The sequence below is a fragment of the Phascolarctos cinereus genome, unplaced genomic scaffold (assembly GCF_003287225.1).
Source record: "Phascolarctos cinereus isolate Bilbo 61053 unplaced genomic scaffold, phaCin_HiC Scaffold_726;HRSCAF=1367, whole genome shotgun sequence".
Taxonomy (NCBI): Eukaryota; Metazoa; Chordata; class Mammalia; order Diprotodontia; family Phascolarctidae; genus Phascolarctos; species Phascolarctos cinereus.
The window spans coordinates 53212069-53230046 of NW_027556098.1; the positions used below are offsets into that span (position 1 = coordinate 53212069).

At 35.0% G+C, this 17978-nt stretch overlaps 2 protein-coding genes across 8 annotated transcripts in view; one reads left to right on the top strand and one right to left on the bottom strand.

Annotated features, from left to right (window-relative positions):
• The window catches only part of TMEM50B (transmembrane protein 50B), a 33244-nt gene extending 19237 nt beyond the window's left edge, over positions 1–14007 (top strand). For 6 of the 7 annotated variants that reach the window (XM_020995850.2, XM_020995849.2, XM_078146551.1 and 3 more), the window contains 5 exons: positions 2897–3009; positions 3656–3723; positions 5986–6078; positions 9863–9920; positions 12370–14007. In XM_020995850.2, coding sequence (XP_020851509.1) covers positions 2897–3009; positions 3656–3723; positions 5986–6078; positions 9863–9920; positions 12370–12415 — 378 coding nt within the window. In that variant the 3' untranslated portion in view covers positions 12416–14007. The remainder of the gene's footprint in view (positions 1–2896; positions 3010–3655; positions 3724–5985; positions 6079–9862; positions 9921–12369) is intronic. The other variant, XM_020995853.2, reaches the window with a different exon arrangement.
• A 2278-nt stretch (positions 14008–16285) lies between these two features.
• The window catches only part of IFNGR2 (interferon gamma receptor 2), a 30576-nt gene continuing 28883 nt past the window's right edge, over positions 16286–17978 (bottom strand). The window contains exon 7 of the mRNA XM_020995847.2: positions 16286–17085. Within this exon, the coding sequence (XP_020851506.1) occupies positions 16906–17085 (180 nt within the window). The 3' untranslated portion in view covers positions 16286–16905. The remainder of the gene's footprint in view (positions 17086–17978) is intronic.

The window sequence follows — 17978 nt, forward strand, 5'->3', positions numbered from 1 at the left end:
ACAAAGAGATCAGTGTCACTGTATCATAAAGTACATGTAGGGAAGTAAAGTTTAAGGAGACTGGAAGGTAGAAAAGAAGGGGTCCAGTTATAAAGGGTTTGTTTAGAATTTTATATTTGATACTGGAGATAATAGGGGGCCACTGAAGTTTATTGAATGGAGGGTGGGAGTTGTTGACCGTGTCAGTTGTGGGACCTGAGCTTTGGAAGATCACTTGGATAGCTAAGCTAAGAGGAAGGTGAACTGGAGTGGAGAGATACTTGAAACAGGGAGACCAGCCAGAAGACTAAGGCAGTAGTCTAGGCATTAGGTGATGAGGGCCTGTACCAGCGTGGTGGCAATGTCAGAAGAGAGAAGATGGAAACATGGAGATGCTGTGAAGGTATAATCAACAGGACTTGGCAATAAATTGGATATAGGGGTGAGAAGAGAGTTTGGAGTTGAAGATGACCCTAGGTTGTGAGTCTGGGTGTCTGGGAGGATGATAGTGCCCTCAGCATTGCTCTCAGTAGAGGTTGGGGGGACGACGACTTTTTTTTTTTCTTTTGAGAAAAGATGGTGAGTTTAGTTTTGGACAGGTTGAGTTTGAGATGTCTATGGGACATCCAGTATGAGATTTCCAGTAGGCATTTGGAACCAGTCTTCATATGGCACGATTTTGAATCCCTTCACCATCTTGGTTATTTTCCTCTTCCTCATTATAGGATGTTGCTCTATTTAAATTAATATACCTCAAGATCACATTGATACCACACCACACTAGTGACAAATATAACATTTTATGCTATTAGATGCCTTTTTCACATATGTTTTCTAGTCATATTGCCTTCATTTTGTATTAAGTTTGAACGGTTAAATTTTTTTTTCATATAAGTGTAGGACTTTGCATTTATTCCTGTTAAATTTATTGTTCCAGCCTTTGAAAATCTTTTTTTGATGCTTATTCTTTCATTTAACGTTAGTTTTTTTTATCTCAATTTCACAATTGTGCTATCTGTTTTAATCATCCAAATGATTGACAAATGGACAGAATAGAATAGGGTCATTGTTGAGTCCTGGAATAATTACACTTTGAGAACCCACCTGTATGTTCATATTCATTCATTCATTCATTCATTATTCAGTATTGTTTGGGTCTAGTCCTCCAGCTACTTCCAAATTCACCTAAATTATTGTGTGCTCAAATGATTTACTGAAATTTAGATTAACTGTATCTTTGGTATTCCCTTTACTTATCAATTAAGGAACTACAGCGTATCAGTAATTTCTTGATACACCTCTACCCCTCATGAGCCTTTTCTGCTAACGAGGGGGGGGAAGAACATTTACAACCAGTCTGATGGATATATGTGATATTTTCTGCTTACAGTTCCCAGCCTTCCAGTTAAAGGAGACAGGTTTATTAACTCATTTCTTCTCTGGGGCCAAGATCTGCATAATTTTGTTCTTATTACAGGCTTTTAGTGATCACTTTCCTTCCCTTTTTTTTTTTTTAAAGGCAATTGGGGTTAAGTGACTTGCCCAGGGTCACACAGCTAGTAAGTGTCAAGTGTTTGGTCTGAGGCTGGATTTGAACTCAGGTCCTCCTGACTTCAGGGCTGGTACTGTATCCACTGCACTACCTAGCTGCGCCAGTTACTTCCCTTCTAAGTACAACTGCTCCCTCATTTTAGTGCTAATAATTTCAGAATGTTACTACTAATAACTGACGTCCGGATCACCTTCCTGTGGTTTAAAATATCTACCTTCCTATTTTTTTAGGATGTGTTTCTCTGTCAGGTTCTAGTGTACCTCTTCCAATTGCTGTAGTTGAAATCTTTAAGAATAGCAACTCAATAAGTTCTCTCTTACTCTGTCCTTATTTACCTTAGGTATTTGTTTCCTTCTAGTCATTTTTATTCTTTTCTTTCTTGATGAAAAGTTAATTTTACTGAGTAAGGAAAACAGTGGAAAAATTAAATAATTGTGTTTTTTTCTGCCTTTGATTATCGTCTTCCTGTCCATTCCAAACAAGTTCTGCACATTGCTTGGTATTTCTCAACGTCCCTTCCATATTGAGATTTAGCTTTCTTGATTGCTAGCAGTGATTCTTACATCATGTGCCGTGTTTGCCGTGTTTGTAGTCTTTTTCAACAACTTATGCCCTTTTCAGCTTTTCCTATGTCTCAAATGACTGCACTTGGTGAACTGTATTTGTTCTTTTTAGATAAATATGTCTTCCTCATCAGAATAAATTATCGAAGCATCATTAGAATGCATCAGTAGAATGTAAACTCCTTGAGGGCAGACTGTGCCTCACTTTTGTATTTGTATCCCCAGTATTTATCATAGTACTGATACATAGTAGGTAATACTGTTAATTAGAATTTTATCCATGAGAGCCTCATTCTTACTTTTTTTTAGGAGGAATTTTTATATCTTGTTTTCAGGTCTTTTGATAGTTAGAGATTACATGTTTTATATTATATCACAGGTGTTGAGAGCTATAATGCTACAGCAGAAATTACCAATATCATTTAGTTTTAGAAATTATTATGGCACTTGGAACAAGATGGAAACAAACTTAATTCAGAAAACCTTATAAAATCCATAAGAATTAAACAAGGGTTCAAAAGAATTTTTAAGTAGTTATGGTATAATTAAATTCTGACTGTACCAACTGCTAAAAACAAGTGGTCGTTGCTAAAAGGAATATTTTCAAGATCATTTTGTCACATAATATGCATAATTTTTTTTTATAAAGTTTCTTTTGATGAAAAACTTTTAAAGTGAGCTAGTGGTGGTTTAAGAGAAATTCTAAATATTTTGTATTCATTGGGCTTAATTCTAGTCCAGGGAATACTAGAAATAGTCTCAGGATTTAATAGCTAAGTGTTATGTTTGCTGTTTTTTAAAGTTTTTTACAGGTTGGTGGATCATGATTGATGCAGCAGTGGTATATCCTAAACCAGAACAAATGAACCATGCATTTCATACTTGTGGAGTATTTTCCACGTTAGCTTTCTTCATGTAAGTATGAAGGTAATTCTAAAAGTTGAGATTATATTTTTCTTAGAATCAGTAATATAATGGCTTGCTTTTTAATGTTGGAAAATGAGAAACACTCAGACTATGAAGTTTTCCAAAAAGAAGTAGTAACCAAAGAAATAAAAAGGTATTTTTATTAGTATTTAGCATTAGATCCAGAACTTCTTAAGTAGGAAGAAAGGTTATCCTTCAAACTGAATAGTGGACCTGTTTTGTGTGTGTGTGTTTTTTTGGGGGGTTGGGGGACTGTTTTTTATACATATTTCCAGTTCTAAAACATTTTTTCCTGTAATATTACTATCTGAATTTCTTCCTGAAGTCCAGAAATTATTCAGAAAAATTTTTGAGACAGTGATATAATGAAGTTGAGTCCTGATTCGTGACATATCAACAAGCAGTAGGTAAAAATTTAAGAAGTATGTGTATTCTGAATGTCCTTTAGGAAAGATAAAGCCACAGAATACTTGTGATTTCAAGAATGTTTGTTCATTTACCTACTTGTTTTCTTGTTAAGCAGCAGGTCAGTTATTCAAAGAAAATGTGTGATTTGAAGATAATTTATTTTTAAAAACAGAAACCTTTGGATCATATGGTTAATTTTTTTTTTATGTGCATATGTGTATTCTAGGATAAATGCTGTGTCAAATGCACAAGTGAGAGGTGATAGCTATGAAAGTGGCTGTTTAGGAAGAACAGGTAGGTAAAATCAATTTTGGGTAGGTCTTGGGTATACTATAAATTAATAAAAACTGGTGAAGTATGCCTTGAACTCCAAAAGCTCAGTCCTTTATGCAGAACTAACAAATGGGATTCCAGAATACATCTTTACAGCTTTTTACAGTCTTGCCTTAGGTTTAATACTCTAGAAAGATGAAAGTTTTTGGAGGAATTTGTTTTTGTGATAATGTGCTGTCTTGTGTATATGATACATTAATTAGTAGGACTCAGGCATTGATTTGTTTTTCTAGAAGTGAAGGTGGATTTTTGTGTTTATCTTCTAATTTTGCCTCTTGTGACCATCATGAGTAGGTTGTTTAGCTGGGTTTGGTAACTAGCATATTCGAAGATTGAGCCTATAACTTTTTTTAATCAACTGAGTGAATTATCCAAAGGCTTTGATAATATATAAAGAGAGTGCAAGGAATGACACATTCAACCCATCTTTCTTGTGTCTTTGTGCTAATGGTGTACGTATTTTTTAATCTGCGTTTTTTGGTTGTACATAACTTCCATACCTGCATGCCATGTCTCAGCTAGACTAGCTTTCTTGATATTCTTCACAAATGGCATTTTATGTCTGGGCTCTGTAGCTTTACACTGATATCTTCTGTGCCTGGAGCAGACTCTTTCCTCACGTAACGTCTCTTTAGAACCCCTCATTTTCTTCAAAACTCAGCTCAAGTGCCACCTTCTACATGAAGCCTTTCCCTCCAGATACTAATTCTCTCTCACCTGCCACCTACTTTTTATATATGTGCATGCACACGCATACACACTTGCACTTTAATCTCCTCTTTAGAATATAAGGCTCTTGAAGGCAAGGACTTCCTTTTTGTTTCTGTATCTATGTAGTACTGAGCACAGTGCCTGCCAAATAATAGGTGCTTGATAAGTACTTGTTGATAGATTGTTTGGGGAAACATCTAAATTTTCACTCAGTAATATTATTTTTTAATCCACATTAAATTATTTTTATAATAAACTTCTCTAGGGATCTGATGCTTTCATCATAATGGAATTTTACCATAATGAACAATAATCACATTCCCAGTTTTTGAAAGGGCTGTGGATTAAATTGAACAGATGTCTTTCCTCTCTATTATCTTTGAATATCCTGGAACTACCATTGAATTAGGCTGATTTTTTTTTTCATTTATGCTCTTGTGTAAATGTTTTGTTGTGTTTTTATTTTGACGTGACTTACTTTGGGGGATCTTCTAAAGCTTTACTGTGATGCCTCATCACAGTGTGGAAATGACCATAGGTTTCTGAAGCTATGGAAGGATCTACCAAGATATGAAGGCTTAGAATATGGACTTGCTGATGGACCAAATAAATATCTGTCATTTGCGATACAACTTGGCTGAACTGAGAGGCTTATCACTGGATTGGTCACTGGGTGAGGGGACTTTCTGGTTGCAGCTGCTCTTGAATAGAGGTGCTAAACTAGAGAGCACTCAAGAGTTACATCATTTGAGAGAATGTCATCATCAAAATTACAGTTCTTTAAAGTATTGTTGAAGTGTCTTGGTAGTTGGGCATTTATTTTTCATTTTTGTTCTTTCTGCTTTTCTGGTGAGGGTGTTTGGGGAATTTGGGGTAGAAAGGGGGGGAGGGATGAGATTTTGAAAATTTGTTAACATTTGCTTGAATTTTATTCAGCCTTGTTTCAGCTGCCTAAATCAGCGCTATGGTTTTTTTTTTTCCTGGTAGGACAAAAGAGCTCTAAAAAGCTTAGCTTCTCTGTTTAAATCTTTTTTTTTTTTTGGTTAGGCAGTTGGGGTTAAGTGACTTGCCTAGGGTCACACAGCTAGTGTTATGTGTCTTAGGCAGGATTTGAATTCGGGTCCTCTTGACTCCAAGGCCGGAGCTCCGTCCACTACACCACCTAGCTGCCCCTATCTGCTGTACTTTCAAAAATCTTTCTGCTTTCTATAATTCCTACCTCCTCCTTGGCTATAATCATGCCTACCTTAGAAGTAGCTTTTGATCCCCAATTTAATTTATTGCTTTTAATCTTTAATACCCTGGAAATTAGATAATGGCTTTGTGACAGCTGTTTGAGCTGGCAGAGAATTTTTTGTATATTTTTGCAGTTCTCAGCTGTGTACAATGGTAGGTGATGATGCTGAAAAGCAGAGTTTGGGGTTGCTGAAGTGGTACCAGGTGTAAGTTATTTCCAAGATCCTAGAAAACACATGAAAATCAACCAAATGACAAATCCTGTCATCTTTGCAGGTGCTCGAGTTTGGCTTTTCATTGGTTTCATGTTGATGTTTGGTTCGCTTATTGCTTCAATGTGGATTCTTTTTGGTGCATATGTTACTCAAAGTAAGTTTATTCCTTCCTAGTTAGTTCTTTTTTTAAAATGTTAATGTAATCAACTTTAGTTTGGCTTAATTTGTTAACCACTTAATATAAAATTTGTTTTAAATTTAGTGTAAAGGGAAATATGTACTTAAGTTTAAAAACTTGTAGTGTGATAATTTTTTGGAAATCCAATTGTTTTTACAAGTTCTAGTTCCTTTGAGAATGGCACTAAATTTTGTCTCAATTTCTCTGTCTGAAATAGGAAAATTGCTATGTAACTCCTAAAGGGTGTATAGAATGGTCTTTTCTAAAATCAAGGGTTTTTTTTTCCTTTCAGTTACCAAACTTTTATTTTTTTTCCCCTCCCACGTTCTTCACTGGAAAAGAAAAAAACTTTTAGTAAATAAGCATAGTCAAACAAAACAAATTCCTATAGTAGTCAGGTCCAAAAATATGTCTCATTTTGCGTATTAGGAGATTATATTTTGAATCTAAGAAACGGCAGCAAATAGGGATATTTTAGTATACAAAGAACAGAGTGTAACATTGTATGTGAAACTGTAAATCCCCTTTAGGCATAGATTTTTTTTTAAAAGTGAACATTACATTTAACACAATACTAATAAAATTCTCTTTTTTTTGTCTACTACTGGGTTTGGTGAAGTACTGATATTAGTAAAGTGAGTTAGCTTATTAGATGAAAGTTAAATATAAAGAAATTAATGCATGTTGGGTGAAATCCCGGTTGTCACTGAGCTTATATGGACATTACTAATATAGTATTTATCCTTGTGGAATGAGTATAATTTTTGTTAGGGGGCATTTCCATGGTTTTAGAAAATAATGTATTAATTGGTGTTCTTGACTTCAGTTTGCTATGTTTAAAGCCTACAAAGAATTTAATTGGTTTCTTCATCCTGTGACAACCATGAAAATAGTTTCAAAATTACTTTTCTACAAAAATCTTTATTGCAGTTTTCCAGTGGTGTTGTGGATAGATTGCTGGACTTGGAGTTCAAATCCTTTACCAGCTATGTACCACAGTTTCTTCATCTGTAAAACAAGGGGGGTTGGACCTGTTTGCCTTTTAAGGTCCCTTTTAGCTCTAAATTTATGAACCTGGGGGCAGCTAGGTGGCGCAGTGGATAGAGTGCCAGCCCTGAAGTCAGGGGGACCTGAGTTCAAATCCGGCCTCAGACCAAACATTTAACACTAGTTGTGTGACCCTGAGCAAGTCACTTAACACCAAGTATCCCCAAAAAATAAAAATTAAAAAAATATATATATATATAAACCTGTATGATACTGCTTATCAGATTAGAACTTAATCTGCCATTTCCACTATTCTCTTTTCTGCTTTCCCAATCAACAAGCCAACAAATTGTTCATAGTATTCAATGACACTGAACAGTGATACAAAATAAATATATTTCACCTCTTTGGAACTCTCGGAGAATGAGCTCAGAACAAAGGAGATGACATTTCTCTTATACTCTGCCCTGGAATATTGTGTTAAATTCCGAGTGTTATATTGGGAAGAAGGACCATCGAGGAATTAGAATGGGTATGGAGGAAGGAAGGGAGAGAGGGAGAATACACTAAGTGCCTATGATACCTTAGCACTGTGCTAAGTGTTCTACAAATATCTCATTTCATTCTCACAACAACCCTGGGAGGAAGTGCCATTTTAAACATGAGAAAATTGAGGCAGACAGTTTAAATGATTTGCCCGGCATCACACAGTAGATGTCTGAGGCTGGTTCTGAACTTGTCTTCCTGACTCCAGGCTCAGCACTATATCCACTGTGCTACCTACCTATTGGTAAGCTGAGTGAGACCAGGGTGGTGAGGAGAACTGGAGATTATGCAATGTGAGATTGACTGAACAAAATAAAGAACAGAAGACTCAGAAGGAAATGTAATAACTGTTTTCAAGTATCTAAAGGGCTGTCATGTGGAAAAAGGTTTAGATTTATTCTCAACTGTTGTGGTAGCACATAACCAACTCTGTTCCTGGTGGGGTAGAGTGGAGTGGATCTCAATCCCAAGATGTAGAGCTGCAGTAGGGCCAAAAGGGGGGGTGGGGTCTTTCTGTGTCTGTCTTGCTGTGTCTCTGTCTGTCCCAGGCTAAAGTAGGGTTTAACCAGCCCAGATTAGAAATGGAGCAGCTCAGAATTTCTGTTCTGATTAGTGGAATCAAGTCTGTGAGTAGCTGCTGCAGTTCTAGTCTGGATGAGATAAAGAGCCCCAGTCTCCAGAAATAAAAAATAAAAATATTTGTTCTCAGAACTAGGACCAGTAAGTGGAAATTGCAGAGAGTAAGACTAATATTGGACATTTTGATATAGTGGATTTCCCATTAGTAGAAGTCTTCAAAGAGGATCATCATTTGTCAGGAATGTTGTACAAGGATTCCAGTTCAGGTAGATTTATTTGGCCTCTGCATTCCTTTTTTGCTCTGAGATTCTGTGTCATTCTGGATAACTTTTCCACATAAGCTAGATCTTTATCCCTTTATGCACTGAAGTTTTTACAATTTCAAAGTATTTCCCTTTTAAAGTGTGTTAACTTCCTTGAAAAAAGAATTTACCAAACACAATTGAATCTATTCTTAATGACTCATTCCTCTTTATCAATTGTCTGTTAATGATTTTGAGAGCCTTGTTGAGGTGTGCAAAGTTGTTTTTACCCCACACTAAATGGCCTCAGAGTCACGCCCTTTTTGAGTTTTTAATGTCTGTTTATAATTTTTCTGTTCCTAGGGGTCCAACTTCATCTATTTTTGCTGACAAGTATTCATTACTACTTCCTGGAGTATTTTTTTCTCTGACCTTTTAAATTTGCTTCTTCTAATCTATTTTGGGCTAGGAAACCAGATAACCATATTTTTAAAAATTAAGTCTAAAGTAAGAGTAAATAAGCTGAAGGACTTAGTGTTAAGGAGTGCATAGATTCTGGGCCATTCCTTAAGCAGAGAGGCGTTTTTTGCTGACTTCCTTGATCCTTATTGTTTTCTGAGATACTAGGTTAGGTGAAGAGATGTATTCCTTGTTCCACACTATTTAATGACGACATGTAATAGTATTCCAGAAGTTTTGTAGAAAAACACAGTAACAAAATCGTTGACAATCTATTAAAAGTTTTCAGCCGCTTTTGTTTTTGACAGTATTCCACGTTTCTATGCTGATCTTGGGCAGCAAGAGCAGTTATGTGTGTGTGTGTGCCTCTTGCTTTTCATAGTAAGCAGTTCTGATCCAACCAGTACCATGACAATTGTGCTGAATGAGCAGTAAATTAAAAAGCTTATCTATTTTTGCTTTAGGTCATTGGTTCCCAATCTTCGAGAATGAGAAACTTCTCTTCTCCCCCTTTCTAACATCAGTGTAGCTATTGTTTTGTGCAAATAATAATGGAATGAAAATGTTTGATGTGCTTATGGATTAGTGAACCCCTTGCAATGAATGCTTGTCTGCCTCTAGGTGTCCTTAACTCACATGACATAACCAGTGTTCTAGATGATATGTTCACTTCTGTTTTTGTCATGGCTTATATACATTAAGAATTATGGTTTCTCTTTTTTCTTTTTTTTAGGGGAAAAAAATCCATTTTTAGAGTAAAGACTCTATAAATATTATTTGTATAAAGTAAATAAATGCTTTAAAAATTCAGATAATTCAATGAAATTGTATCTTTTTGGTTCCTTTTGTTTACCTTCTCTTCTTAGTATGTTACATGTGTTCTATTTGTGGTTGGCACTGGTATGTTGATGTCACTTTTTCTTGACATACATTTTAAATTTTTTCAGATACTAATGTTTATCCAGGACTAGCTGTATTTTTTCAAAATGCACTTATATTTTTTAGGTAAGTTAACCACTTTTCCATTCTATTTATAAGTATGTTATAAAAAGAATATAAAAAGTATTAAGTATAAGTTCATTGGGTTCAGTTAGAAATGGGCTATATACAATTATGAATTGTATCTTTTTAATAAAAAAGACGAGGAGGTGCAACTTCTAATAGTGCACCAGGAGGAACACTTTGGTATAAACTTGTGATAACTGTTAACTACTTGAGGCTTAGTTCTGTTTAAATATGGGTGAAAGGCATTAACCGCCTTTAGATGTAGTCCGCTAAAAGGCCACAAGGCGGAGACATTTCTCCATGAAATATTTTATGGACTAGAAAGTTTGGCTTGATCTAATTGAAAATGAGGAAAAAGATAAGATTTCCCTAGGTAGTGTTTGTCTTAGGAATCTGAAGGTAAGCACTCTTAACGAGTTAACAGTCCCTACCTTTCCAGCAGCCCCTCCAAGCTTTAGGAGTTCTTAAATTTTTTTATGTCTTCAGAGGTTCCCAAAGTGGGCAATACCAGAAGGCACTGGAATGTTTGGGGATGACGGTGGTAGTAGCCTTGGTGCAATTGGGGGGCATTGAATAAAAATAAGGGGGCAGTGGAAACATAAGGAAAGAAGAGAAGAAAATTGTGAAAAACCATTCGCACATGTGTGATCTGTTGCATAACAGTTAAAGTTAAAGCAGTAATTACATTATTTTCTAAATAAACACACAAAATGTAGTTATGACCGATCAGTGGTCAAATGCATCAACAGGTTTTAAGCAAGTGTTGGCAGGTGCGTTGTTGGGAAGTTCAGCATGTGTTGGCAAGAACATGTGCATGGAACGACTTATTTATAGTTACATGATGCAATATTGCATCGTGAAAATGTTATAATATAGGAAAGACCCCATAAATTTACAATAAATTATTAGATTTATTGGAACTCAAAAACTTGTGGAAGTGAATATTGAAAACTAAAAATGAATTTATATTAAAAAAATAAATTATTGAATTTAAAATGCATCTTTTAAAAGCGTTGCAGATTTTAAAAAAAGTTAAAGGGTTAAAGATTTCCAGGGGGGCACTGAGTAATTTTTTTTTAAAGGGGGCAGTAGGCAAATAAATTTGGGAACCTCTGTCTTAAACCCGTTATAAGAGTTATGTTTTTAAATGCATAAAATAAAATACATAGAATAACAAAGGAAACTAATTCTTTTGAAATACAGTGATCAAAATACTTAAAAACAAAACAAAACAGAAATTTATGGATCCCAAGTCAAGAACTCCCTCATCTAGGAGGGCTGTGTTTAAAAAAAACCCCAAAACTTTGGTATCAGTAAATTAAGACCTATTTTCCAGAGGGCTTTTGTTGACAGCCAGACTGCCTAACAATCTAACAGGATAGGAAAGGTAAAGCTTTGTGACACTTAATGATCATAATTTAGATAAATAACAACTTTGAAGGTAACTCCTGAAGTTTTTGAGTTAGATTTTTGGGCAGCACAAGATCTTCCCATCCTGTGTGATCTTGTCATTTAAAAAATGCTAGTGAGTTGATAGTTTCAGTTATTTTATACCAGTTAACATGAAGTTTTATTATAAGGATTATTTTGTGTAGGTTGATGATCACACGGGTCTTGTGACCTATTTTCAAAAAACAGTTTCCTCTGGTGTTTACATGTTACTACTTTGTGGTTCAGAGTCCCACTCAGATCTTTAATTTTTCCTCTTATCAGCTTAACATGTCCTTTGTCCTTTTCCCCTCTCGTCAATTAGTTAATCAGTAGGCACTTAAGTACCTCCTGTTTAGTAGGCCAGCCTGACCAATAGAAATCCAAATGACAAAACTCCCTTTTCTCCAGAAGCTCTCTCCTGCTACCAGTTTAAACTTCAGTTATAATTTAGGACCAAGAATATGCTTTTATAGTATTGGTTAGTACCTGGAAGTGGCAGCTATAGTTGTAGAATTTTTATTTAATATATTTTAGCTGAGAGTTGAATATGAATTTCAAGTAGCAGGTATTGAAAGGTAAAATAAAGAGTTAATCTAATGAAACACGAGGGTGAGGCACTCAGATAAATTGGTGAAGTTATTGGTACTAAATAATTTTAATGTCACAGAGTTGTTTAGAGGAAAGTGCTTAACTGTAAATTACAAAATAGTATATAAATGAATATGTAAATGCAAGTCGTTTTTAGTAACAAGAAAACCCTAGGCTCTAATTTTTTGGATATGGTTGGATTTGAAAGAGAAATAATGACTGAAAAATTCTCTACTTCTCTTACATATTAGAATATTATAATGTATTTGTGCTTTAAGAATAACATTCAAAGCAGTTTGGACATTTCTAGTTCAGGAAGCTGGGTTATGAAAGATAATGTCTTAGCTGATATATAGATATGTGTTGTAATGTACAAGTAGTTCCAAGTTTTTCTCACTATGTATAACATATGTTTTTCATGTTTTTATAGTACCCTTATCTACAAATTTGGACGAACAGAAGAGTTATGGGGATAAATCACTAATTGCATCAAAAACTGTTTTGTTATATTCTTTATGTATAAAATTTTCTCTCCCAATTTGATTTACATTTTGCTAGTGGATTGTTTTACATCAAATGTTGTCAAATTGTTTTCCTTTTATGCCAGTATCTACTTTGATGTAGTTTCTACCCTTTATTTCATTGAATAGATTGTGAATATGTACATATATGGATGTATATATTATTATAGATGGTGGAAAATATCTGTTTTTATTCTTGCACACCTAAGGCTTGATCTGTGCTCTCTGAGCAAGGTTGCATCATGTCACTTTAGAACTTATTGACAGTGCTCGTGTATGCTGTATCTAACTACTGAAGATGTGCAAAAATAAATTGGTGAATATCTGAAATCAGCACTGACCCGTTAGTTAGGAAGGACATTTCAATAAGTTGTATTTGTTTTGGCAAAGAAAATGAGCGTGTTTTGGTTTTTTCTTTTTAATGCTTGCTTGCATTAAAGTGGAAGATAAATGTATATGAAGATTTTTTAAATACCCAAAGGACTAATTTGGAAATAACTCTTGAAGAAAAAATGTTTCTGAATGGCAAGACTTTGAAATGGGGTAGTGTACAACTAATTAGCTTAGATTTAATGTGGTTAAAGTAAAATGACCACAAAACTTGGCAGCATAATTCTTAGAAAATACAAGTAAAATAGTCTGTGTATTGTGCTTTTCTTTTTACAATCTATAGATTATATGACAGCATTGCTTAAGCTCATGTTAAAGCAAATTGGCTTGAAAGAATCAAGATTTAAGAGCGCAGAGTAGTACAACAGATACTTTTACTGTAATAGAAGGTATGGGGAAAACATTAAAAAATAAAGTTTTCCTTTCAAAAGGGTACTGCCACTATGTCGTTTAAGAAATAAGCGTTCTATTCACTTATTTGCAAGACTGAAAGGCCCTCTTTTAATGTATTCATTGAGCTTTGGGTAAACTGTTGTAAAGTACATTTAGAAAATTTTGCAGGCATGTATTATATTACAATCATAGCTCTAATTTATTGAGTTGTATTAGCTAAGTAAGCACAAATACACAGTGTAGTCTCAAGGGAATTGTTTGAATATTGTCACCATCTTCTATTGCACTCTCACTTGTTACATAGGTTTTGGTTGTACTTTATTTTTCCCTAGTTTTACAAATTATTTTTCTTGTCTCTAAGACAGACTCTAAAAACAAATAGCATTAAAATGCAGCTTTAAAAATATCTTTCCTGAGAGTTTCCTTTGCACAGAATATGAAGCAAATTGTGGACAGCTGTGCTATTGTCTACACTTAATGCTGTTTACTACTGTTTGTGTCCTTTTGTTTAAAAACCTTGGCAACCTTTTTGTTTTCTTAAACCATAGAACTAGCATCTTTGAAGTCCCTTTTTATGTCCCCTTGGTTGTAACTTATTTTAAATACAATAAATATTTCTTTTAAGGGTGGTTTGTTAAATTTATGTGACCAAAAATGTATTTTGAAAATTGTTTTATTAGTCATTTAAACAAATAAGTGGCTAAAAGACGAAGCTTATATAAAAACAAATAAAAAGTGCATGTGTTCTCAGCACTTCTGGAGTATTTGGGCATCCTCTCGGTGAGTTGTTATTTCTACAGCAAATTGCTTTGCCAGAACACTCTAGAATAACATTAAAAATTAGGATCCTTTTTTCTACTGAAAACATAGGGGGAAAAATCCGTATTGTGAATATGAACAAATAATTAATTGCTTTGTGCTTATTTTCTTATAAAAAAATGGGGACCACATTAATAATCTCAGAGATTTTAATTACTGAATCAGATTCTTTTGCCCAAAGGAGATTATATACATATGTATATATAGAGAGAACATTTTGTAAATCTTAAAGCGTGTAATACCTACATAATAGCTGGCATTTATATAACACTTTAAGGTGTGCAGAGCATTTACACACATTTGAGCAAGATAATTTGGCTTACTGAATCTGTGGATTTAGGAAGTGTTAATATGGTGGTTAGCTGTTCTAAAAAAATATGATACTAAGCCCTTTTCACAAATTCTCTATGAATTCAAAAATTATCAAAATATGTAATATGAAAAAAGTATATTCTCATTTGATCTTCAAACAAACCCTGTGAAGTAATAGATTTTAGTAGTGGATGTCGTTTCCTTTCTGCTAAGGGGGAATGGAGCATGCTGTAGCCATGGATTTGTATTCCCCTACCCTGTTTTGTATACAGAGGAAGTCCTTAATAAACTGATGGACCATAAACTACATACCTGTATATTATGTACTAGGAAGCTTCCGAAAGATGCTAAATCAATGTAACGAGGCACTACAGTGTGCAGTCACAAATTACATTACGTTTTATTATCCTTAGGAAAGACTGTAGAGTAGGACGTAGAACAGCAGAGCTGAGTAAACCCCAGAGGACCCCACGATCTTGAGGGTCAGAGATGTAAGAAAGGGCTGCATGTGTTCTGTGGCAGAGCTTAAGGTGTAGCATATCAAGAAATAACAAATCAGACAAGTTTATCTTCTGCCGGCGAATAAAGACCATGAATCATAATGAGTACTGATTTTTTTACATAATTGCATCATTAGAATTCTTCGTGCCCCCCCCAACCCTTGTTCTCAGAGGGCCCTGCCATATAACAAGTACATTTTTTTAAAAGAACAAAAGGGAAAACAGTATAATGTAATGAAAAAGTCTGAAAACATGTGCTCCACTTTCACACAGGTGTGACAGACTTTTCCTGCCAGCCTTCTAAACTGTCTTAGGCTGGAAAATTATTTCATCCTGTTCTTTTGTGGGTTCTGCTGCTCCAGGAATTGTTTTATGATATTATTTAATAGTGGTCAGAGGGGTCTTGAGGAGAGCTCAGGGAGTACTGCCTTTTCTCTGCCATCTTGGCTTTGCCTCCCCACCAGCTGGTATCAAAAAAAACCAAAAAACCTGAGGTTCATAATAACAATTTACACTTAAATGTTGGGTACTTAAAAAGCTTATATCTCTTCCCGCAGTTCTCTTGTGGATGCCTAGGGTGTTAGGGTGGGGAAGCGGAGAGAGAGAAAAGCCAGACGTAAGGTCAGACACCCTTTCCAAAAGCACGTTACAGACTAATTGGTTGATTGTTAGCAGAATTCTATTTTTTTTTCCTTTGGTGAGGCACTTGGGGTTAACTTACTTGCCCAGGGTCGCACAGCTAGTAAGTGTCAACGTGTCTGAGGTCAAATTTGAGCTCAGGTCCTCCCGACTCCAAGGCCAGAGCTCTATCCATTGCGCTGCCCCTGTTAGCATAATTCTTTTCCAAGTTGCTTCACATCTTTGTCTTGAGTTTGACTGTCACTCTCAGATAAATACTAAATAGGGCTATACCTGATTTCACCTATGAAGAGCCTGGCACTTTCAACTTGGTTAATGTTTATTAACATGCAATTCTGTAACCAGTTTTCATAAGTCAAATCAGTAATTAAAGTTTTAGAAGCTATTTTCCGTATGTTAGATGGTTATTAGAAAGGATTTATTTAAAAAAGGAACAAGAATGGAATAAAAGTCTTGATCCTTTCCTGGTAAAAAGTAAATATCACTTGAATGCTCAAGGAACTTCATCCATATTGTCATAATGCATTTCATAATTTTCATAGTGCTTGTCTAGATACACATCCTAGACAATGTTGTGGAACTCATATAAAGTGCAAATTCACCACCTGAAAATCCGCCAGTTGCAAGGAACTGGCTCACAAACTTAATAAGTCAGTTGTTAGACACCAGACAGGAAACTGCATTATGTTTGTAGATAAACTGAAGAATATAGCAGAAGAAAAAGTTGAAACTTCAGAAACCATGGAAATACTTAAAGTATAAAAAAACCCAATAACTTTTTGCAGGATTTATTTTAAAAAAAGGTTTAACCATATAATGTATTAGCTTAGAAAATTTGTAGTTAACAAATATTTATTTACAAGATTAAATCATAACATTTTCTTAAAACTGAAACGTGGCCAAGACCAGTATCAAACTGACAGTTTCATAGGGGTGCCAGCCAGTGAAGTTTTAGAGGTGGGAAATAACCTGGAAGCTTCTATAGTTCAACTCCATTTTACAGATTAAGAAACTGAGGCAGGGAGAGGTGAAGAGATATTTCACCCAGTGAAATAGTGGTACAACTGGAAATCAAAATCCAGCTCCTAGTCTGCAGTTCTTTCCATTATTATTATGCTGCCTCTCAATTAAGGTACTGTAGGTTAGGAGATCCTCTTAGTGTTTTTTGGGGAACATTTGTGAAGTGTCCATCTTGTTTTTTCTAGGCCAGGAAGATATTTTATAATTGAGTGTTCACTGGAAGAATGCCAGTAATGCATATTTAGTGGTATCCTCAGTTAAAAAGAAAATAAAACTTGCCCCAACCACTTAGATATAGCATCTGTGGTAGACAGAAATATGGAAACTGGCCTCCTATAAAGTTTAGACAGTGATTCTCACAGTTTATTGGCTCTAGGTAATTTTTGTACTTGGCTGGTTATCCGTACAAGTATTGTCACTTAAATTACTGCTGAAGACAGCTTGATTTTCTTCTGTGCAGGTAATAATAGATAAGGAATCCCAACGATCCTTTTCCATTGAGCTGTTCTTGTCCAGTGCTTCTAAAATAGGCTCATTGGGATCCATTAAATACTAGAAAGGATCAGAAATAAGATCAGGTTAGTACATTAGACCCCCAAAAATTGTCCATGACTTTATGAGGCAAGCCCTTCATGCTTTAATGTTGCGCATCACCACCCCCAGCCTCCAAACAAATATATTCACACTGTATTTTAAACAAGACCGATCAGTGTTAACAAAATGCTATTCAACAACTGTATTTTACTAAGCCCAAAGGATCACAGAAAGCATCTAAAAAATCTAGTCCAACCTGTCATTTTACAGACAAGGAAGCATAGTGTCTGGAGACATTAAATATCAGAGCTAGGATTTAATTCCAAATTATCTGATTCCAAATCCAGTGTTGGCATTGTACTACACCACATGGTCTAGTGAGTCACTAGGGAAGTGCTTGCCCAATAGGGGAATGTACAAAAAGGGGAATGACTAACTTGAAACACAGTGAATCAGCATAGGGAGTTTCCAGCGTATCTCTGAAAAATCAATATATGAATACTGTTTGAAAGGGTTTTTTCCTACTTAACGTACTTTTAATTATTAACTTACCAAGTAATTTATTTCATCCACACAGACTTGTAAAACATTTACCCATAATTGATGACAGTAAGATTGGTCAGAATGTTTTGGCGGTTTTTTTTGAACTTTATTTTATTTAACCTAGATGCTGTGGCATTTTTTAAATTAATTTATTTTGAGTTATCAACCATCACTTCCATGAGCTTTTGAGTTTTAAATTTTTCTCCCCCACCCTCCCCACCCCTCATTCCCCAAGACAGCATGCAATCTGATATAGGCTATACATAATGCATTCCTATTAAACATTTTCACATTAATCATGTTGTAAGGAAGAATTAGAACCAATAGGAAGAACCACAAGAAAGAGAAAACCAAAATAAGAAAAAAAA